Source organism: Neopsephotus bourkii, unplaced genomic scaffold (assembly GCF_033783945.1).
Source record: "Neopsephotus bourkii isolate Nb327-2 ecotype Australia unplaced genomic scaffold, CSIRO-AGI_Nbou_v1 NB_323, whole genome shotgun sequence".
Classification (NCBI taxonomy): domain Eukaryota; kingdom Metazoa; phylum Chordata; class Aves; order Psittaciformes; family Psittacidae; genus Neopsephotus; species Neopsephotus bourkii.
Genome location: NW_026900831.1, coordinates 693501 through 717983, shown reverse-complemented (window position 1 = coordinate 717983; position 24483 = coordinate 693501). Strand labels below are relative to the sequence as shown.

Genomic DNA, 24483 nt, shown 5'->3' with positions numbered 1-24483 from the left:
GTATTGACAGGAACATCTATCATAATCTGATCATTCTTATACATTCTACACATGATACAATGATTTCAAGGATTTTCAATTCCACTCAAAGTACAATGATGACAAGGACTCCTAAATTGCTGACACGAATCTTTCCTATATATCTCACAGAAGGGTTCAAAAACAAATCAGGCAAAATCTCTGCAGAAACTCCATTGTGCAGTGATGTTGATACAGCTTCCTGTTTGGAAAGTGATTCAGAGAAAACTCCAGGAAAAAACTCGCCAGCAGTTTTAAGCTGACAAGCAAGTATTCTCTATTGCGGCGCCGGGAGACATGGGGGATAGCTCCTCCTAACGTGTGTCCCCGTATTGCCATGCAGGCCATCCTTATATGGTCACTGGGCATATTACATCATTTTACAGAAAGTTTCCGGCATGCATACAAAAATGTGGTGGTCTTTAAGGGTCCTTTACTTTTCCCAAGAAGCTTAATTAACATAACAGACATAGCAATCATCCTGCCCTTCTACTTATCAGTTAGTTTAACTGCTCCCATCCTGGACATCAGCTAGTCCGGGATACTCCCCAGTAGATGTTTACACCAGCTTAATGGCTTTACTAACACCAAACATAACAATCATCCTGTCCTTCTCCTTATCAGTTAGTTTATCTGTGTCCACCCTGGACATCTGCTAGTCCCAGATACTCCCCATCCCCAGGTCCCGTTTTTCTAGTCTGTTTTTCTTACACCTTTTGTACTAAGGTCCTAAGGACCTGAAACTATGTCAAGTACCTTCAAGCACCGTAGTTATTTTCCATTACAAAGCTATCACACTTAACATTGCTGAGAACTGATTAAATTTTGTACTTTTGTGCCTGCTTGTCTCAAAAGTCTCTGCTGCCAGTTGCTGGAAGCTAGAACAGTGTATCAGAGAATGATAACTCTGTATTTGTCTTTTTCTTATCTTATTTCTTCCCCTGGGCATCCTCTGTTGGCCTCTTACCAAACATCTAGTTCTATTGTATGGGGATCTGTGAGCTGACCCAGTGTAATGCATGAAGCCCATTGCAATTTGGAAGCAATTAATCAGAATCTGAGGTAAAATATGGTACTAGTTCCTTCCTGTGTGAGTTATCAGTTCAGTTGGCAGCAGAGAGCAAACAGTTTTCTGCTGATTGACTTTGCAAATGTCATGGTGGGGCTGGAGCTAGGACAAGAGAAGCAAGGAGCTTTCTGTCACATTAGTGAGCTGAATCAGCTTGCAGGCTGAGCGCCACGCCTGGGATTCACTACAGGCAGCATGTCACATGCTGTGGTGCCTAAGCTCATAGGAAATGCCAGCAAGGGGAATATGTCTGAGATACTGTCTCCTGCTAGGCACTCAGGCAGTTATTTCTGAGAAATTAGGACTCAGAACCTGAAAAAGGGGTGGGGTTTTTTTTTGCTCTTGGACGTTAAGGCTTTTTAGGGCAAACTTCAGAAAGGCAGTTTGGGAATGCTGCTCCTGGATTGTATAACTGTTATATTAAGCAACCTGGGAAACTAGAGACAGCATGAGGAATGGTGAACATCCTAGTGATCAGGGCTCTGTCTTCATTATCAGGACTCTAGATACTGAGGGTATTTTTTCAGTTCGCCACCACCAATACTTCTCATGGTGTAAGAACGGCTAGCAAAGCAGGCCCTTTAAAGAAGGAAAAGGTACTGAGTTATCCATCAAACACATGGTTTCAGTATGCCCAGGAATGCCCAAGCACCTTTGGGCACCTCAGGCACCTAAATAGATTTCTTTTATACCCTGTGGAAGAATGTCTTGAGGTGGTGACCTAAGGGCCCTAAGTGTTTAAAGTGGTTTGTGTTTGAGTCAAACTTGCAGAAGAAAAAGCTACCATTGTAGTCAAATTGTAGTATTCTTAGTTTCTGAATCTTTTCTTTGTAATTATGGGGATCATTATAGCTAGTTGTCAGCTTTTGCTATGTGAGAAAGTGATAAGGAGCCATCATGAAAGCCTAGTGTTTATGAAGATGTGCACTGTAGACAATATGTGGGTGTTTGATGATTTTAGTGGCTTAAACAGGAAAAAATTGGAAGCACAGTTCTAGAAAGAGAATGTTTTTAGGGGTGAAGATCTATAATTTTCTTTTCTCAGTGAAAAAGGCTTTTAGGTTTTTTTTAAGTAATAAAAGGCAGAATGTGTTAATTTGTTGTACTGCAAAATAGACCTGAGTGATATAAAAATTTTGATAAAACATTTGGAAGACCAGTTGTTTTGATTTGGTAAGGTTTCTGGGAAGCTAACGTAACCCTAAAGTATTATAATCAGTTATTTGTAAAATCACTTTTGCCCTAATGGCATTGGAAGTCTAGGTGATTCGAATTATCAAACCAATGGAGTTAAGTATTTTAAACATGTGAAAGGATATATGGTTATATATATCTCTAAATTAACAGATACAGTGAGTAGCTGAGATTATAAAGGGACGTGTTAGTGTATTTGAGAAATTTTTCTGTGGAACTTTTTTTCAGAATATTGCTTTTGATATTTCCTGATTTTCAGATGGTGTTAAGCCAGGAATCAACTATGGAAGGGATTGAAAAATGCTTCCAGGGTTTTGTTTTATAAAAATGCTTTTGTTTTGGAGATAAAAAGAGTAGCAGAGGTTGTCTTTTAGTTTCTGCCTTTTGCTTTTCTAATTGATTGAGTGTGACTGGTCAGAGTCAAATCTAGCAGTAATAACTCGTATTCCAGGGTCAGAAGGCTGGGACTGAGGGCCAAAAAGGCAGCAAGGAAAACTGAGTCACTGCAGTGGTGATGCCAAAGAGAACATCTCCTTTGGCGAGAGAGACGTCTTAGAAGTACACTAGCCACTTGGGTTGATTCTTTGCCTGGCTTAAACACTGCACTGGTGATTGAGTCAGTTCCATGGCTGCAGCTCTGGAGATGAAGCAGGCCAGGTCTAGTCTGTTGCAACCAGTGAGATATTGGTCCCAGTGAGCCACAAGAACGTCAAAAGCAAAGGCAGTCAATATCAGCTTATCAAAAAGTCATAGCCAAATTCTGAAATATGTCTAAATAGTGGTAACTCTTACTGACTTCTGTCTCCAGGAAATCCATTCTTCTGAAGCAATGGGATCAAACCACAAAGTGTGAGGGTGACACAACTTTCTAGAACTTCTCAGCTCTGTTTTCATGATTTCCCAGGATGTGGTTCATTGAAGCTGACTAATTATAAAACATAGTTACCTCAAAGCTGCTGTTTCTAATAGGGAAAAGTGAGACCTTACTTGTAAGGGAGTAGTGTAAGAGGAACAGCAACAGATGGTGTGTGGGTTGGCAGGTCAGTTAACTGTAAGAGTAGGAAGTGGAAATGAAAGACCAAAATATCCGTGTTTGCTTCTTAGAAAGTCTCCACATGTCCTGTTCCTTCAGCAGGAGCCACAGACCATCAGGAACCTCAACTGTGGTGCCCTTCACCATGGATCTCCCGTATTACCTGGGTATTTCCTCATTCTCACTACTAAGCCTTGTCTTCCTTTCCTTCCTTCTTAAGACTTTCTACTATCCTACCTTGAAAACTGGATGTTGTCTTCAGTGCTCTCTTTTTTGGGTTGCTTTCCCACAACATTAAGATTCACCACCTGCTGTCATAAATAGGGGTGTTTGTCCATTAATAACTTCTGTGTTGCTATTAGCACTTAATGTGATGGCTATTAAGTTGAAAGCTTGTTCTTAGGATACAACAAAACACTCCTTCCCAAGAGCAGACTCTGTAATGTAAAATGTGGAGATGATGCTCTGAATTCAGATAATTTTGGAAGGAAACTTTCACAGAGTGGGTGAGTTTTTCTGTAAGAATGCTGAAAACATAAAAATTTATGTCCACATACTTGTTACATCTTTGAGTCCAAGAATATAGTTTGTGCACTGTCTTCAGGGTTAGAATTCCAGTGTTTCCAGTGCTCAAAAATACAATGATTTTCTTGTGCGATTAACATTATCTGAGGAATATGAAGAATGTGTTCATTCCCTGACTGCAGGGTGGAAGGACAGATTCACTGAAGACATGTGCTTTGAGGTTGTGTATTAAGAATCTGAAAGAAATGTGTTCTTCAAAGCTGCTTTTTTCTCCCTTGTGAACTAAATTTACTCTCATGCTGTTACTTCCTCCTTCCCCCGCAGTTCTTCTTGACATGCCCTGAGTTCGGATTGTTTTACGTTATTATGAAAATAGCAGCCTTGGTCTTTTTGTGAGCAAGAACGGGACTGTTTTGGCTATAGCCAAACTATAGTTATCATTACTTTACTAAGCTCCCTGTCATGCTGCCTGTTACTACCCTTTGGTGACACTTCATTGTATAGTGTGCTGAGGCAGTTATTTTCTTCCCCATCTTACCATTTTCTGTAAATCCTTGTACTCAGAGGACACCCGTGGAAATTAAGAACAAAAAGCCACCACAGAAGACCTATTTGTGAAACATTAATTGGAATAGATTTCTGCCTGTTTCCTGATGTGTAGTGTTGATGAGGCTTTCTGTGAGCTCTTAAGATCTCCCTTATATCTGAGAACCCTGAGCTGCATTACACCACCAAACTCCTCTGCTTGCTGTGTAGCTGAATAAACTAAATTGCTTGAGAAAGCCTGCCTGTGACATTGGCAAACTGGTGCCAACACACTCTGGATTACCAAGTGTAGCCGAGCTCGGCTCTGCCTTAGCCTAATGCTGGCTGGTGTCTTCTCTATCGTGTCTGAGGAAATGGGAAGGAGCAGCCGTGGCAGCAGCTACTGAAGGCTGGGTTTGCTGTGTGCTGAATGAGGTTGGTATGGGATTCTGCTATGGTTTATCTTGCTAGGTTTCCATTCTAATGGGTGAGTCAGGAGACTGGTTGTTAGATGTAGGAATAGATGGTTGTAGTAGGAATGTTTTTATGAGAGCAGAGGGAACTGTCTAAAAAGGAGATAATGGAGCAGATTGTGCTTGGCATAAATTCAGAAGCTTCATGCATCAACTGCCATCAGTAGGCCTGTAATGCAGGTGTTAAATTGCTGTCACTTTTTTCAGAAAGGAAGGCTTGATCTAGTTTAGCCTCAGTTAGGGTGTATAAGACCTTTTAGGAGAGTTGTTGTGCCAACATGTGGTTGGCATTGGAGACAATCCTGCTTGATTTTTTTAAAGTCAGTTTTGATCCTTTCAGAGATTGAAATATGAGTAGAATTACAGCACTTTGACAGCCAGAGGTTTCTTGTGAGATGTCAGTTACCTTCATGAGGTATAGCTGGTTCTAAAGAGCTTTTCGGAATAGCATCAGTTACTGCAATAAAGTAAATTGCTTGTCCCATCTTTTAGACAAGGTGAAAAATACTGATGTGAGTTGTAGCTGTGGCAGCAGCTCACATCACTGTCTTCTGAGCCAGGCTGAGATCATGGGATGACCTTGTCTCAGTTCAGAAAAGCTTGTGAGATCCATCTGAAACCAAATCAGTACTCTCTCTGAAGTGAAAATACAACCGTTTGTTTTCAAGGACACTGAGCTCAGAAACATTCTGGGGTGGGAGGACAGGGAAAACAGATCCATGTAAATAAAGTGACAGTGTTGATGGATCTAATTTTGATGAAAGCTAATAATAAAAACTTTTTACTTTCTTTTGACAGCAGTAGGGATGAACTGTGCTTTTATTCCTTTGCTTGAACTTGAAGTTTGATGGAAATATAAATTGCCAGAATCAGGGATGTAATCATAGAGAAATCATGCTGTCTGACCTGGGAGTGCTGGAGGCATTTATACTTCACCTTCTATTGCTTTTTAATTTATTTTCTTTTTTCTGCACCCTGAATCCCCCTCCTGCCATTATCCCTCCTCCCACCCACAAGGGTCTACCAATTACCCAAGCAGCCTTTCTTTAACCCTCCCCACCTCCACTTCTTAGGATTTAGGGCTAGTTGAACTCTCTAAGAACCACAACAGCTAAAATCAGAAAGACAGATACTGCCTTTGTTCTTTCCCAGTTGTGAATTCAGAGCCACAGAATCACTACAATAATGAAACCCTTGTTGGCTTTAATTTCCCTCTGGACAGAAGCCTTGTCCATGGGATTTTGTTTGTTGTTACTGTTAGTACATCATAGGGGATGCACAGCAACAAGCTGGACGCAAACAAACAAACAACAGTGAAAAACAACCACAAACAAATAGCTTTTGTCAGATCCCTTTTGTCCAGAGGTTTTTCACTCAGTCTTAAAGTAGCAGTGAGCATGCAGCACTGCCCCAAAGCATGGGAACCACCAGTAACAAGCAAATGCAAACATTTTGCCTATTAAGGCAACTACAGATTCTTCTCTTATGACAGACAAACAGATGCAGACCTCTGGCCTGCTTGAGCCCAGCCTGAGTGTGAGGAAGCAGCCCTGGCAGTGCTGCAGTCTCCTCAGTGTCCTCTTCCTCCAATCCAGAGAAGGAATGTCCACCCTGAGCAGAGCCTGGGAAGCAGAGAAGTTGCCTGCTCACCTTGCTGTCTTTGTGACAGCCATGTAGGGCTCTTGGGCCATACACAGGTTGCAAGTGCTTTGAAAGTGGCATCTATGCCTGCATTGCGTGCTCCTCCCAGCAGGGCTTCTTGGTGATCAGGAAGTCCTTCCCCAGGGCAGTGTGAGACCTTGGGGGGCTCACACATCCATCACTTTGCCACTGTGAGGCCCCCTGGACCCCTGAAGTTTGCTATGACAGAAGCGCCAAAGAACAAGAATTTGGGATGTGGGCAGTTGGGAAACCTTGGCATGTTGGGCAAGCTAAGTCTAAACCTTTAGGCTGGAGAGGGTCTCTGCCAGCTGAAGCTTGGTCTCTCCCATATGTTCTCCAGAATTTCAGTACTCTCCCAGATATTTCTCTTCTGTTGCAAAGCAGTAAAAAAGCATTTCCTGAGGTCTATCCTGGGGTGGTGTCAGTGGGTTGAGGCAATTTCTCCAGTGTGATGTGTTTTGGTACATCTTATGGTTTGCTTGTGCAGCTTCTGTAAATGTTTTGAACATTTATTTATTTTTCTTTGATGTGTGCATACAGACTGTGTTAGTATTAATGGGGATCTGATCTCCTACTTGGGTGAGGGTTTTGACATGCAGATGGGCTACAGGGCATTTGATTTAACATCTCAGGTTAAAGGACTGAACATTTGTTCAGGGAGTCAAGGTTAGTAAGACACAATTTCGGAAGTTACAACTATGTTTATGATTACAAAGAATGCTAAATCTTTCATAACAGATTTGTAAAAGTGTCTGAAAAACATGAAAATACCATCAGCTTTGCAAGAAATGGCAGTATTGGGTTTTCTTGATAGATGGAGGGCATTGAGATCCTCCTACAGGGGACAGTCATGTAGGTCTGTGATGAGAGATTTTACAGCAAAGGGCAGGAACAGTTGCCCAAAGTGCTGCTGTTAGTAGTGTTAGCAAGAAGGCTAGCTTCTCTTCTGAATCCCTGTGACTGAGGAGAGCCCTAGGTAGAAGGCAAAAAGATTACCAAAGTCTGTCATTAGGCCATATACAAGCTCTGCTGAGGTTCAGTATTTGGCAGGATTAGGATTGTGTTCTCTACTGTAGAGAATGGCAGATCTGTATGACCAAGTTCCAAACTGAACAAAAAAGGACAGGTTTTAAACTACCTTAAGATAATTAGATGTTGTTAATAGTTTTCAGATGAACTCATTTCAAATGGGAAGTGAATGTACCCCTTCTCATGCAAATGCATGAATCCAGAGATGCACAGCATTTGGCTTGGCTACTCATGGTTTATTTACATTTTAAAATGCAGATGTAGGCATGTGTGTGATGATTTATTTCTTGTAATTGGATACAGTGATTAAATGAGCTTGACTATTATACTTCATTGTTCTTCTGGGATGTGGGCTGCTGTATCTTTAAAACAGCAGCTTCTAATGGAATCAATTCCAGCTTCTATATATTTGCTGTAATCGGTGATGTGTTTCTAAAAACTGATTTGGAAAATTGCTTTAAAATGTATGTTCTTATATAGGGATTATCTAGCTGCCTGAAGGCTGGTATGTTATCCTTGAAGTCTTCCTTTAAGATGCTTTTCTACCTTCTCTGACAGGCATTCTTTAGTAAAAATAAATACAGGCTTACAATTTTGTAACCTGAAAGAAGCTATAGGAAGTGTTGCACCAGCAGTAGTGTCTACCAGTCTGCAGCCATGGACTGACAAGTGATTGCAGTTTGAGACTGACATCATGTAATTGATAATTTTCTATAGACTAGCCAAGGCTGATACAGAAATGATAATGCTTCTTAGTCAGAAAAAAAATAAAAATGGGGTTTTGTAGTTGGCCTTAATGACTTACTGAATAAGCAAAACAGTTTAATGAAAAAAAATCCAAACCCTTATTTGCAGAAACAAATGTGGAAAGATAATGAGTTATCATTTTACATATATAGAGGCATTCAGAAGCCACAAAGTAGGAGACATTGTTCTGCCCTAGAATTTGAAGGGTCCACTAAGAGAAGATCCAGCAACCTGGAGCAACAGAGAGACAGGAGGAGCAGTGACAGGAAGGCCTTGTTAGAGAAATGGGGTATGGACAGAGTCTGCAGAATTTTAAATAAGGAGGATATCTCAGTGATGCTAGTAGTTCCAGTGTGTAAGATTGTATCTTTTAATAAAAAAAAAAAAACCCTAAACAAGCAGCAGCTTGAGGTACTGTCTCTGCATCACTTTTGACTAAGCTATTTTAGGTCTACAAATGTAGCTGTGCTTAATGGCAGCCTTTACTTCAGTGAGAAAATTTCTCATCACCTACAGATGCCCTTATTCCCATTACATGTAGGAATATAGTGTCTGAGAATTTGCTGCACTGCCTCAAATGTGCTTGGAATTTGTCAACAGATCCAAAGGTTACAGGGCTAAAAGGGAGGAAGATTGATAGACAGTTGGTCAGACGGTTCAGTTGCAAAAGCCATTCTCCTTTGGGAAACAAGAAAAAAGAAGAAATTCTGAAGTAGAAGGTATGCTGCTGTTAGCTTATTTAATTTGAAGAGAGTTTGGCAATTTGATAGGTAAGGGTGATTCACAGTGGGATCACCATCTGAATCTCACATTTGAAGGTGTTTGCCTCACTGTCAGGAGGCCAAATGTACTGGTATTATCTGCATGGGGCTGTGGAGAGGTGAGCAGAATGGGAGTGAGGACACTGAGTTTGTAGTCTCAGCCCTGGCAGGTACCTTCTGCCTCTGATGAGCCTGTGTCTCCTCTTTCTCTGTACACTGGAAAAATAAAGCATGTATTATAAAAGCTGTGCTGGCACTTATGGCCTAAAAGAGCTATAGAAATGAAAGATGGCAGCAAGTGCTAGTCACAGCTGGATGTTTTTATGTCTAGTGGTGAAACATCATCATGGATTTTTTTTTTACCTTTATCCTAAATGCTGCATCAAATTCATGTATGCTTGTGCAGAAAGGTAGGGTTTACATCTCGACCAAGGAGATTTATCTGTGCCTGCATAACTGACACTTTTTACAAGATAGAGAATGCATCTCTTGCATTAGATGCTTTCCAGTGTGTGCATGAAAGATACAGTATCTCGTAAGACTTGGGAAACAGAGATACAAATGAAGCTGGATTATGCCAGTCCAACGTTATACCTATCAGATAGTTCTATTCTGCATGTATTTTTGATCACTAAATCAATAAATAACACTAAATAATGCCAAAAGTTAATATATACCTTTAGAAAATTACCCCACTAGTCTTTTGGCCAGTAATTGCTTAATGCCTCCACTTTATTTAATTGAAATAAGCTAGGCCATCAAATAAAATCCCTGAGTAATTATGGTACAGCTGAATCAAGGATCTAATGCTGAGCTCCCCAATGAGAGAGACTAGTTTGAAAATTATCAAAATAAAGGTGTTCTTTCTCAAAAGCATAACATGGAACTACCGTGTATTGCAAGCAGTCGAAGGTCCTTGCACAAGAATATGGTTCTGCTGCCACAGGGAAATATGCACATGCAGATATTTTAATACTCACAAGTATTATCCAGGTCTAGATAGTGTCTGTTCTTCATATTTTACCCGTGTATGATCTTTAAGCTGTGCAAGGAGGAACCTTTGTTATTTCTTTCATTCTGCTGTCAATGAAGGGTTTTACTGACAAACCCAATAGTTTGAAGTTGTTAGATGTTCTTAATACATATACAGACTATGTATTGCTGTCTTCCATTAAGTTGTAATAATGAGAAAAGCTGCCTTTAAGTACTTTAATTGCATGTTAACCTGTCATTGGATTTGGGTGTCTCAGTATAGCAAGTACAATTTTGGGTGCATAATTTAAGGACATATATCATGTAAATAAGTCTACAATTAATGTAGCATTGTGTTTTAATGCCACCATCATGAAACTCAGAAGGTTTTTTTTGGAACCCATTTACCACATGAGGAAGCAAAATGCAGCTGCCTTATGAGTGCTCTGATGCCCGTTGTTCTGGTTTTATGCAATGAAGCTGTGCTTTACTGTCCCAGCGAGCAGGGAGGAAGGCAAGTGTGGAAATGTCAAATGCAGATATGGCACTATTTGGTTTTTGGGTTCTTTTGGGTGCTGTGTCTCTTCTGCCAGTACAAGGAGGTCTCTGCTGTGTGTGGTAGGTGTTCAGGTACTGCATAAACTAAATAGCTCAGAGAGGTCTGAGTAGTGTGTGCCCATCAGCTTCAAAGTACTGTACACCCCTGGGCAAAATACTGGAACTGGCATCCTTAAGCAGTGGCACTGCAGTATGCTAATGCCTGAGTCTTCTGTGGGGTTTGCAAGATGTATTCCCTCCTCCTCCTTGCCCCCTGGCCAGTGTAGCTTGTAACACATTGCAGCCATACAGCTCCTTTGTTGGGCCTTTTGCCTCCATATGTCAGAAGATGCTGGCAAGTGAGTCACTGCTTCTGCGGTTACATGATGATGGGCCACAGCTACATATGCAAGACCCTAACCTAGTCTGTGCAACCCAATGCACCAAAAATGTCCTACCACTTGACCCAGTGCATTTCTCTCATGTGTGCTGGATGAACCATAGTTAAAACTTTTGTGGCTAATAGTATTATTTGAAAATAATGCCAATTAGGATTTATTATATATATATGCATGATATTTTTGGGTTGTTAACAGAAAATTTTAGTTCATGTTGTCAGAAATGTCATGAAAAATTAGGCTTTTTTAAAGTATCTCAAGTTGATGACTCAGAAATTAATAACTCAAAATCTTGTTTTGAAGATACAATGATATTTTTATATTTAAATACAATATTAGATTTGAAGATTATTGTTTCTTAGGGATAGATATTCCTATTCAGCAGTGAGAAAGACATGCTGAACTTGAAACTTGGTTCTTCTTCAATGCCAATTCCTGTCTAATGAGTGTTGGACAGCAAAGATGCAAAGAATGAAGATTCAGTACATCTTCCTTTACATTAACTTTCTGAAAGTTGAATGTCTAGTGTATTTTTAAAGACTCAAATTTATGCTGAGCTATGGACCTGGGAAAAGGCTTGAGCAGCTGTGAACACCCAGTTGGTAGGACCAGGCTTGCAGTGGGAGAGGGGCAGGTGATGCAGCCCCTTTTTATGTGCTGCTGTCTGTTGCTGGAGGATGGCTGTGCATGACAACTGTGCTGCTACCAGGCAAGGAAAGGTCTTCCTGGTCCTGCTGAGGCAGTGGCAGCTCTTGATGGCACCTGGAAGTCATGGTGTTGAGGGGTCTGGGCTGGAGAGCATTGCGTCTTTTTGGGTGCCTGAAGAAGAGCTTGATGGCAAGGTTGCAAAAAAGTCCATCCAGGTGCAAGACAGAAGCAGAAAAGTAGAAACTTGCCTTGCACTTGCTTATACAGTTTTGACACACTAGTGACTGGAGTGCCAGGCAGTGTGCATGCTGGAGGTGAAAACCCATGATGTCAGACCAGCAGCAGACCCTTACTGCTGCATAGCCATGTTTTCTGCCCCATAACACAGCTGGACCCCAGGGCAGCAGGATGAAAGGGAACCATTAAATCTTTCATCTTTTGTCCTGCTGCTCCAGGCAATCCTGGCTTGGCTGGCTTATTTTAAGCAATCAGTAGAAAGGGAGGATGGGTTTTTCTCCTGAAGTACTTTGAGAGATGCCTGATGGGAACAAGGAGTGGCTGCCTCTTGCAGTGAGGACTTCATGTGTATGTTAAAATACCTCAGTTTACTGTCAAGCAGGGTTTCACTGCATGGAAAGCTTGAGTGTTTTATTTGCAGTAGTCAAGGGCTTTTTTTTTTTTCAGACAAAGAGTCATAAAATCTTAGGGTGACTGCTATAGGCAATATTTCTGATACTTCAAAATGTATAAGGCATAGTGGATTTGTCCAATAATTTCAAATAACCCTGACCATTATAGCTGCACATTAATCACCAGGGCTCCCTCATACCTGGAGGAAAAAAAAAAGAGCTTCAAATTTCTGTGTGGAAAAATTAGTGTCTCATTAAAGCTTGAAAAGTTGACATTTTCTTTCTGCCTGTGGTTTCTCAGGGCTTTCTGTCCCTCAAATGAAATAAGGAACTGCTCCAATACATGTGATAGCAGCAACTGGAATGCACCTTCAGAAGGATCTTTGACCTTACCAGACAGAATGTGTTTGATTTGTTCTGCAGATGTTAAAATTCTGCCAGAAAATTTCTGGGAGATGCCCTTAGAAATTATTCCTAGCTTTGACTTTTATGCTCTAATAAGAGGTCTGGTTGTACAGGTTAAATATCTTGCCCTTATATTTTTCGCTTTTCTAACCTAATGCCAGAAATAAATGACTTGCTCTTTATTCCCTTATGCATTGATTTCTCAGTGCTTCGGTGGTTAGATGACAAAAGTACTGTGGCTGTTTTAATACATTAGCAGCACATTATTTATCAATGTTCTTTTTTCCCTTGACCTTCTTTTTCAGTGTAATTTTCTTTTTTTTTTTTTTCTCCTTCATGCTGTGTCCATGGTGGCATAGCGTTATTATATGATTTGATATTGAATTAAGGGCTAATCCTGCAAGGTCCTGAGTGCCATTGCCATCTGCTGAATGCAAGGGAGATATGGGGCCACTCAGCACTCAGACATGAGCAATACCTTGTTAGATCAGATAGTAATGACAGCAGTTTGCATTTACTGTTTGTACTCAAAGACATCCTGACATTTTTAGTAAATGACAGTGGAATTACAGATTGTTGAGGAGCTCCTATCTTTGAAAACAGTTGCCCTCAAATTGTTTTTCCATTTCTGAAAACAAGCAGTTTTCCCATTACAGCTACAACTCTCTAGACTTGCGTTTACATTCCTGAAAGGTTTCAGAGCATTGCATAGTAATATGTGGATCAAAACGTGCAAGAAATCTACATGTAGCATTGTCTGCCTTGAGGTGTGATTATAATTTTTCTCATTTTACAGAAAGGAGTAAGAGAGGTGACAAGAATTTGTCAAGCTTAAGAGCTTTCAGCACTGAGAGGCTGAAAAACTTGATAACGCTTTGCTTTAGCCCTCACTTAGTTTAATTTGAATGTGATGAGTGAATATTTAAAGTAGAAGAAAATGTCTATTCCCTATAGAATAGTAAGTAATGAGCATCCATTTTACTCAGGCACAGGGAGCTCATCTGTCAGTTTACCCAGCTGTAACCCCATCTCATAGGGCTGCTTTTCTTGATGACTGTGAGAAATGCAAGATTTAACTATTTCTGAGCAGTCAGTTGTTAACCCCATCAGTGAATATTGTCTTTTAAAAAACCATTTCCAGTGTGTGCTTTGAAGTCACAAAGTACATTAGCATTATTGACCCAGTTTTTCAGTCATATGCAGGAAGATAAAACCCCCAAAGGATTCAGTTGGGTTTTGGGTATTTTTTCCTTCTAAAATTACTGTGGACAATGAGCCTCACTAAATGTTAGAGAGAAGTGTCTGGTTCTGCAAGGTAGGGGTGATACAGTGAATGTAAATTAGAGCAAATTTTGTAGTTGTTGGTGATTTTTAAATTTGGAATTCTGGCTAATGCTGATAAGTGTATTAACATAAGAGGATGTCAGGAGCTGACCATATGGTTACCCTGTTGTTTTTGCCATAATCACAGAAGAGGAATGGTGTAGCTAAAAAATTTTAGAATTTGTTGAATGTTGTCTAAGATACGTCTATTTCTCAGACTTGTTGTTTCTCAACCCCTTCCCCTTCTTTAGTAACCCTAAAGAGATCTTATTAAGACACAAACCTTAGATTTTGCATTGATGTTTGAAAAATGTGTGTCTAACCCTCGTTCACATTTCATGCTGCTGGAATTCCTACACGCTGCCCACCAATAGATTATGCTCAGGTTCTAACATGCTTTAGGATGAAGAAGATCTTATGATCTCCTTCTATTTGGTATGTTTCTGAAAGATAAATGAGTAGTAGCTTGGAAAACAGAGTTTAGAGAGTAGTATTTTTATGTCAATACACGAATTTTCATCCTTTTACTCGGTTTAATTCTCTCATGGTGAAAACAACAACTCTTGTGGAGCATGAATGAGGGTTGCCAAACTGACACCACAAAATTGCCGTAAGAGTAGTTTTAATTTATGAGTTAATTGTGAATTGCAGTTGCTTGTTCATTCAGGCAGTCTTTCTTCTTTTTTTTCAATCTCCATTCAGGTTTGTCCTTCTCCAGCAAATTCCTGGAGAAAGCTGAACAGCTACTTTGCATAAAGTGGAAAAAGACTTGCATTTCAGTAATTTATTTATATTTTCATATAATCCAATTTAGTATGGAATACAAGCCTGAAACCCCCTTAAATCTTTCTGTAATTCTTACACAGCCATTCATAATGGATTTGTATTGTGCAGAGTGGAAGAGATTTGGGTTCAGAATGGTGATAAGTTTGGAAAACCCAAACAGATTAGTCGTTTTTCTTTGCAATTTAACAGATTTCACTACTAGTACCCTCTCCTCAGCTCACAGTACGTGACATAGAAGATCTGTAAATTAAGCAATATAGAGTATGTATTTTTCTACTCCTCTGTAGGAAGTTAACTTTTGTAAACAATATAATTATAGGAAAAAATATTGATGCACTGCATATTTAAAACCCTGGTTGCAAAAGCTATTCAGGATGTAGCAGGGTGATCAGAAAACCAGGACAAACTGGAATTTGTCTTCAGGTTCTCTCTTCTTGTGGGTATAAAGGGATTAATGACTCAAGACTGGCATTAGGAATAATTATATCTGGCTTAGCTGGACAGGGTGTCTAATATTAGCAATAGAGCAACAGGTATGATCTGAATACAATTTGATTCATTGAACATCTTTGTAATGCAAATGTGTATACAGTGTTGTTTTAGCTGTGATGGTTTAAAGACACTGGTTGGTGCATGTGCTTACCAGTATATAGTATATGGACATACAAATTTCCTGGTGGGTAGTTAGAGAGTTGTATCTCTCTGTAACATTGGAATATTTCCCTACTTTTGGTTCTTTGCTCATTCGATGTGATAGCTAAACTGAAATATTTGTTTTTAAAAAACTGCCCTCAAATATATTTAGTAAAAAGAATGTTTTAGTCAATTTGACAAAGGCCTTTTGTTTAGATTAAGTCTCTTTTCATGTTTATGTAAGAAGTTATTAATGTGAAACTGCTACACTGATGACTTTGTACCACTGTGGTAGTTCAAGAAAATGCTTGTTTGAGCTCACAAGTGTTAGACTTGGCAACACCATGAAGTATACTGCCTGTCCCAATTTGTTAAATGGGCATCACAGACAGATCTGTATTCATTTCTATTCCCAAGGCTTGGTAATTGATACCCTGTTTAGAGAAAAGAGTGGAGAAGGGAGAAAGGAAACCGTTGAAAAATCAAATTTGGTGTATAATTACATGTAAGAAAACCATTCTACCCTCCTGGCATTTATAACTGTGACATCATATTGAGCTAATATTTGCAGAGTTGCCCTCTCAGAGAAAGGGTATGAACTAGTTAGAGAGGTAAATGGGCACATGGGAAGCAGCAGGTGCACTGTAAATAATTAATGATGAGAGTTGAATTGTCTTTTTTTCTTCCTTTATTCTTACATCAACTGTGACTAAACAGAAAAACCCTGTTAATACATGTGTTCATAATTATCAGCCCAACTTGTATACTTAGAGCCCTTCCTCTTTCAAATTTACTGCTCTTAGTGGCCATTAGTAGCAGAATGAATAATTTGCTGTGAATAAATTCTCTCACGCTTTGTCTTTCTCTCTGTTTGCAGGTTAAAACCAGCAAATTACTATATGTGGACATGTATTAATGTCCAAAAGTATCTGAGAAGTGTCTAATTGTTTGTTTTGAACAAATTCCTTTTGAAGAATCACTATACCCTCAAGTTTTGTGTCTTTTCTATGGCATGGAAAACCGTTCTGGAATGATTTTAAATTACGATTCATTTAGGAAGAAAATGAAGAAGGTGGTTACAGTGAATAGTAGGACTTCAGGGAAATACCTACACGCTAGTGCAGGCATTTGAAAATATGAATATTACTGTAAAGTCTTTAGTTAAATATATATAAAAATCATAATATATATATTATATATAAATATATAAATCTCCTTGTAATAGATATTTAAACTAGCAAAAACACTTTCATTGCTTACTTGTTAAAGTAATTTAACAGGTGAGTGATGCTATTAATGGACCATATGTAGAATTCAGACTTTTTTTTTTTCCAAAGATTCCTTCAGGGTTTACATTTGTAAGCAAGCTCAGGGACAATTTGAAGAGATCTAGCCCCATATACAAGCTACAGGAATAATAATTTATGAACTTCTCTTCTTAGCATTTCTTCTGCATTTAGAAGAAAAAAGAAATCAATTGCAGAAGTTCATTGATAAACATTGCAGTTTTGCTTCATCTGTACTCAATTTCTTTTCTGAACACATGGCTATGTATCCCTGAAACTCAGATATCACCTATACAGAAAGCTGGGGAAATAATCTGTTGTAAATATCTCTGACTTCATGAGGATCACTGCACAGTCACGTTTTAGTGAAGAACTAAAATGTGTTTGTTGACTCCAAGATCAGTGATTTCCAAATAAATATTTGTGATACCTCGAACTTTAATAGCTGCACTGTATCATCCAAAAGATGTGCAACAGAATGAATAGATGACCTTTCAGATATAGAGCGAGCTGTTCACAATGTCTTTTCATTTACTGAGACAAAATATAATTTTTACACAGAGCTAATACTTTCCACCTTTTTTCAACAATGTTGGTGAAATATAAAGAATTTAATTGTTTTGATCCTGGATGTAAAGGGGTTTAGCTGTTTATCTTTGGGTCAGGACTTTTTCTAGATCAGCTGGTTAAATACATTGATCTAGCTAGATTTATTTTTCTTTTAAGGACAGTGGAGGTATTTTGGATCCCATGCTCACAGGGTGGGATGTCAGTAGCTATCCATCCATGTCATACCCCATAATATCTAGTTTTGAATGATGTGCAGATGGATTCTTATTGCCATCCTACACTGCAGCTATGAGGTCAATAATTCACTGACAAGGACATACAAGGCAGCTGTAACTGAAATTGGTCTAAGTTATTGTGAAATTGCAGCCTTGGCATCAAAAGCTCCTGGGATGCTCTCAGTTGCGCGCTTGTACATGAGGACTAGCTTGGACTAGAACAGATTGCAAACAAATAGTGAGGAACTTGGGATACAGAAATCAGGGCTCAACCTTGTCTTTCTCATTTGACGTATTGTTCATATTTGTAGTTTTCACAGTTGTAAACCACCACTTAAATTACAACTGAGTAATTGATACTAACTACTAACAACTAGTTATACTGGTAAAGCATTTTTTGCTCTGCTATATAACTGGAATAAGTTCTGCTATTCAGCTTCTGTTCCTGTTCTTATCTGAGAAAGCAGGTGTTGCAAACCTGTTTTCTTGTTAAAGGGAGCACAATATATCTGCTGGAATTCAAAGAAATACAGTGAGCAGGAGCTCCACAAAACTTGAGGAAAATATCACCATGTTGGGAAGAAAAAAACATTCTTGTTTTGGGGTTAAAAAGAACAATATAATTCTCTTGCTGTTTGAAGAAAACTAAAGATTTTGTTGTTTGTGAACCAAATACAAATTCATTCCTAGATCATACATCATATGTGAATGGTTTAATAAAATTTGAAGCAAATTTGTTCAAGAATTGTAGAATAATTTCCTTGGAAGGGATCTGTGAAGACATCTGGTCCAAACTCTGCCCAAAACAGGCCTAATAAGATCAAGATGCTCAGCTTTACCCAGGCAATCCCTGAATATACCTGATGTCTAGGCAGCCTGACCTGGTGGTTGACCCTCCTCACAGGAGGTAAACACCCCAAACCCTGTATTCAGACAAATTTTCCTTTGCTGCAACCAAGGGTGGTTGGCCCTTATCATTTTGCTGCACACCTCCAGGAAAAGTCTGTCCTATCTCTGCTCTGCCACTGGGTTGTTAAGATCACTGTAAGATTACCCCAGCCCTTCATCCTAGAGCAAACCTAGTCCTCCAGCCTCTTGCTATGTGCAGTAAAGATCTGGAAAAATCCCAAAACTGGTGTAGCAAAGGAATGAGGAATGAGAAAGTTACACAGGGTTCCAAATTGACAGTGCTGTTTCTCCTGACAACCTGAGGTGCTACGATTGCAGTGAGTAGCATGAATATCTTCAGCCCATTTTTGTAACACTGATAGAAACAAGGTGGAGGAAAACACCTCCCATAATATAATTAAATAAATCTTAAAGAAAACTTATCAGCACTTAATAATGATTCCCACAAGACTAACCAGCTAAAGATTTCAGTCTATTTATTTCATGGTTCTCAGCTACTGTGTGTAGATGTTAATCACAGTACGTGGCTATCACAGTTTTCTCTCTTTCCTATTACTAAAAGCTTTTCTTCTGAATTTTCGGAACAACTTAGTTGGTGGCAAAGTTGCTTTGCATTCAGCAGAGCCAAGTGGTGTTTGTGATAAGGACTTTTCTCTGGACACTGGTTCCCAAACTGTGGATTATTGTGTGCATAGTTGTGCTTGTTGGTTCTTTGAGAAGAGGGGATGTGCTTGTTAAATCAAGGATCTGATCTCTCCAGTGGTAACATACTGCTGATTGTTTGAAACTTGAAGTTTGAGGTATTCTGTATGCTCTGGACCTTTTTGGCTTTGCGGGGTAGGGAGAAGGGTGTCCTATCACTCCCATGCATGCTAACAAGCTGCATGTTCTGTTCTTCCCCTCATTAATGTACTGTCCCTTGGGCTTTTTTGTCTCCCTCTGCAGAAACTCTCCTGGATGACTTCCTTCTCACGTACACAGTCTTCATGACGACTGATGACTTGTGCCAGGCACTTCTGAGGCAATATCCTTTTATTAAGTGTTGCATTAACAGGTCACACACTTAAAACTAGGCTTATCTAATTGTCAAACCTTATATCAAATGTAAATTGCATGCCTTAGTTTTGATCTTTGAATATTGATGTTATTGAAATACAACCCATTTAATTTCGAGGTTGTGTATAAAAGTGGTGAGAAAAGAGAACAATTGTCAAATATTTACTGTGGCATGCTTAGAAGTTGGACTGCACCTGAGATTTTGGCATCAAATCCCAAGAAATGCATGAATAGGAGACATTTCAGGAGAGCAATTAGAATTACCAGTATCCTAGAGAAAAAGACCTACAAAGAAGGATTGAAAGAATTGGAATTGTTTTACTGGAAAAAAACTGTAAACTGGACATTTTTCAGGTACCTAAGGAGGAAGGAAAGGAAGGATCTGTTCCCATATTGTCACCACCACAAGAGGTGGTGAGATTAAATTGCTGTAAAACAGTTTTGTGTTAGATATGAAGAAACATACAAAGCTAAAGGTGCCTCTGAATAAACCTGCATCTAAAACACAAACATTTGTGTATGTGCATACTTAACTTCACCAGAATGCTTGAAAAATGTGTTGAAAGAGACACCTAACTCATAGATAGCAACAATGCAATCTTGTGTCTGCTGTATTTGTTTAAAGAAAAGTAAACCTTTATAACTGTTAACGAGTAACATTTAAAGTGGTGTTAAAACTTATCTAGACATATATGTTAACTTTTAGAATGCCTGTATTTGTGTAATACATTTCAGAATATGTGAAGAAAAAAAATGGAGAATAAGTATTTTACAGTCTCCACTCCTTTTATCATGTGATGCAGTATATAATTCTTAAGGCATTCTGAGATAAAAGATTTCTTTTTTCTTGTATTTCCAATTACTTCCATATGCTGGGGAGCATTGTTTGAATGAACTTGTAGCTATAAAATGAATCTACTTTTTTTTTTTCTTTTCTTTTTTGAGCTGTACCTTATGTAGTGAAAACATCATATTTTCACCTAATAAAAGAAAGAATAGCAAAGGGACAGGAACAATGTACAAAGTGGGTATCTTCTGTCATTTGGTGCCACTGCTTTGTGAATAGAGAACGACAGAAACGTATTCTTTCTTTTATTCCAAAAAGTTGATGAAACTCCTAAATCTCCAGATAAGATAAAACATTTTAAACTGAACAATGTATTAAAAAAAAATAAAAAATTCTTTCACTAGCAAGTGAGATGATTGCAAAGTCTTTTTACCACTTAATTCTTAACTTTCAGTGAGGCCTTATTACTTGTTCCTTAACCTGCTGTACCTATTGTGCTAAGAACCATCAAGGTAAAGAAGATGACTCTGATGTGTCCTGTAGGAAACGAAAAGTCTTGCATTTGGTGTCACAGTGGACTTCTCTCTACAAAGACTGGTTACATGAAGATGAGCATTTAAAACAATTTTTAAAGGTAATGAAATACTTTACGATGCATTTCAGCACTGTTTAATGAACATACTGTGTCTAAAAAGCTGCAACAGCCAAATCTATAATTTTTCATACTTAAATTTTATACACAGAATCTAGAATATGAAATTATTTACCTGTGTCTTCCTTGAATGCCTTACAGATAGTCAGTTTGAACAGAAGATATGTAATGTTAATACATTCAATGTCAAAAACATTGCTTTCATATATGAAACTTATAGAACACCATGCTTTCTAGAAAACTGGAAAAGTTAGAGAGTGAAAGTAAGAAATAAAACTACAAAGATGTGGAGGTTCCTTGGACACACTGTGTCTGCCAAAAGCGGGGCTGCAGTCAGCATGCAGAGGATCGTGGCTGAAGAGAAAGTTTTGGGGTCCTTGTAAGAGATGCTACTTTGAGGAGTGAAATTCTATTTCGCAGTGTTTTTTAGGTGTACACGAAGAGGAGCAAAGCTTAATGTATTTTTAATAAATGAAATTATGTCCTTACTTTATAGAGAGGATTTTCTGATCTTTCTGAATGAGCTCCAAAAGCTTTTATGATTCTGCTGTAAGTTCACAAATAGCCATGTCATTGCTGACCCAGGATCCACCTGGTTGGGGTTTTCTGGTTGGTTTTTTTTTTTTTTTTGGGTTGTTTGCTTTCTCCTTGCTGTTTGAAAGATGAAAGTATTTGAGACTATGCTGGGTCTTCCACCTTTCCCAGTGAGATTGTCTGAAACTGTTCTTTTCAATCTTTCACTCAGGACAAAGGGATGAAATATTGAACTGAATTTGGAGAGTCTTGAGCTTCATTTTTTTACGTATTGTTTTGGTTTTGGAGTAGGACACACTGCATATGGAAGCAAAAATCCATTTTACTATTTGGCAGTAGTGTTATACTAGAAAGTAGACATAATTCCAGCCATCAGTTAAGGCTATGGGGCTTGTCTTTTCTGGGCATGTGTATTGTCACACAGTTTCTCTGCTTGAGGCTTCCGTGCAATATTTAACAGCAGTAATGTTAGTGATAGTTGGACATGCAAAAACAATATGTAGGATTGTAAGCCAGAATCGTTCATGCTGAACTTTATGAATGTAAGCGTGTTAATTGGACCAAACAAACCTGATGATTCAGCTCATACATACGATCCTCATTTTCTTGGAAGGGAAGGATCTATGCACAGATTCTGAAAAAGTACAAAGAAAATACTTGCTACAATTTCAATCATAAAAGCTTACTCAGTTTATTTACCTCTTGTATGAGGTAGTGCCTTTCATGTTTGAGTGAGGTTCCTGATTGATGGCATTCAGATAATGCCTCCCCTTAAAATAAGTAGGGTTTATTTATTTATTTAGTGGCTTACAACTAGGATTATATTGATAGTTGTTTCTGAGAGACATCAACTAAATTTAAAATGTATGCAAACATGAGGAAAAGTGAAGGAGAAAATTCTCCATTTTAAAAGTCGTAAAAAAATTAACCTGTTTGTTATAATTTTGGGTAGGTGATCATGGTGTGGTCTGTTCTAAGCTTCAGAATGTTTTCTTCTGACCTAACCTAGATTTCCTGTAACAGCCGCAAGTGTTGTTTTAAATCTTTGTGTGTGTAGTCAAAAGTGCTAACATTTTGCCTTCTTGTTTGGTGATCTTATAAAGATTGTTTCTCCAAAGGCAAGCTGAATATGGATCAGTCTAGAAATTTTAACAGGAGCATTCTGTCCTTATAGCCCTTGCGTAAATATAGTGATGAAATTAGCTTTAGCAACCTAGTGGCTGAATTGATTTATACTGCTGATGTGGTGCCTTAGATTTATGCTTGAATTATCAGATGTTTACAGATACTGTTTTATTTTGTAGACAATATACAGGAATGTGTTAGACGATGTGTATGAATATCCGATTCTTGAGAAGGACCTGAAAGAATTCCAGAAGATTCTGGGAGTGCATCGTCGTCAGTGAGTATTGACTATATTTGTGATCGAGCCTCCTTAGAGTGTAATACATTTTTGTTATCATCTTGCTATAATTCAGTAAAATGAGTACTATATTAATTTTTACAGACAATCTCTTCTTTAAAGCTAGATGATTATTCAGTCTTCTCTGATGTTTGTTGGGTGGTGTGTGTTTCAACAGTCACTTCTGTCTATTTTGGTTGGGATGACTTGCAAGTAGAGTGATACTTTGAGCAAAAGATGGCAACATTTCCCTCAGAAGCTCAGTCTGTGACTTCAGATGGTACCTTTATTCTCTTTTTCTCTTTGCAGTCTGTGGTACTGAGAAGCAAATCTCTTGCAATAGTCATCTTGGGGTTATTATTTTACTAACAGTGGTAGGTTTTGTAAAATGTATTTCCTTGGCAATTTTTGCAAACAAATGGAGTTAGTTTCCATGGTTTGGCATTGGGGAAGTGGAAAGAGCCATGTCCGTGAGGGTAACCCTGACTACTTACGCCAGGGGCCTGAGCTGTGTCCATGTTCTCCAGCAGCTCACAGGCTGGCAGCATTGCTCTTCACTACATCAATTGTGGAAGTCACAGAAAAGTTTTCTGGCTAAGCCAGACACCCTTAGTTTTCCCTGAAGGAGCTCTGCAGTCAGTCTATGGTGACTAATAATAAAAGCTTTCTGATGTTGTAAACTTTATAATAGCTAAAACTTCATTTTCCTAAGCTTTGGCTGGAGAGAATAATCTGGCTTTTTCTTTTTATTTCAGCACTGTAGATGAGTATTCACCTCACCGAAAGGTAATGCAAACCTGACTGTTGCTGGTTGAAAGACAACTTACTATCGCACTTTCTTCCCCTCTGCCCGCTTCCCTTTCTTTTCTTGGCTTCTTCACCGAAAATGACAGGTGGCCAAAAATATGACAGGATACATCAGTGAGGTTAGACCCGCAATATTGCATAAGGAATGTTTATTTTCAGCCATTGGATATCAGCTATATGATATAACCTATGACAGTTTAGCATCTTAACATGATGTTCTGAGATGTCAGAATTCAGGAGAGGCCTGGGAGTGAGTTCCCCACTGGGCTGGAGAGATGTAGCAATCTGGACAAACCAGGCTGAGCATAGGCATTTATATGGATGTCAAGTAGACAGAGCAAAGCAGGGATTTGTTGTGACAGAGAAAGAGAGAGAGGAACATAAATCTGTCTATTTAACTGGAGGGAGAAAATGCAGAAGGAGAAAGTTGATGTACAGACTGCACTGAAGTGAATTGCTGTGCTCATAAAATTTACAGGGCTGAAGCTGAAGTGTGTAATAAGCTTAATATGTTGCTGTGGAAATGTGGAAGGCAGAACATGAGATTGTAGTGAAATTGCTAAATAGGCTGATTGGTACATAGAAAATGTATGTAAGTGTATATAAGAAATGGGCTTTGAACATGACTACAGAGAACCTTGAATTATGCCTGCTGCTTAGCCTTGGCATGTCCTGCTTCCTCCAAAACAAAATCCCACCTTGGCCATTATTTAGTAAGGCAACGCCCAGTTTACTGATCCAAGAAAGGGTGGGTGGGTTTCATATACAGAAGACTTTTAGGCCAGACATATAGGCTGAATACTGTGTTCTGTGAATTATTGCTTTGTAAAGGGCAGGGATGCAAAGAGTCAATGTTGTCTTTCTCTCTTTTTTTTTTTTTTCCTCTCTTCCATTCCCT

The 24483-nt window shown here is 38.8% G+C and overlaps 1 protein-coding gene across 1 annotated transcript in view; it reads left to right on the top strand.

Moving 5' to 3' along the window:
- The window catches only part of RAPGEF5 (Rap guanine nucleotide exchange factor 5), a 160583-nt gene that overhangs the window by 104612 nt on the left and 31488 nt on the right, over positions 1–24483 (top strand). The window contains exons 12-15 of the mRNA XM_061347737.1: positions 19293–19371; positions 20680–20824; positions 22681–22778; positions 23534–23564. Of these exons, the coding sequence (XP_061203721.1) occupies positions 19293–19371; positions 20680–20824; positions 22681–22778; positions 23534–23564 (353 nt within the window). The remainder of the gene's footprint in view (positions 1–19292; positions 19372–20679; positions 20825–22680; positions 22779–23533; positions 23565–24483) is intronic.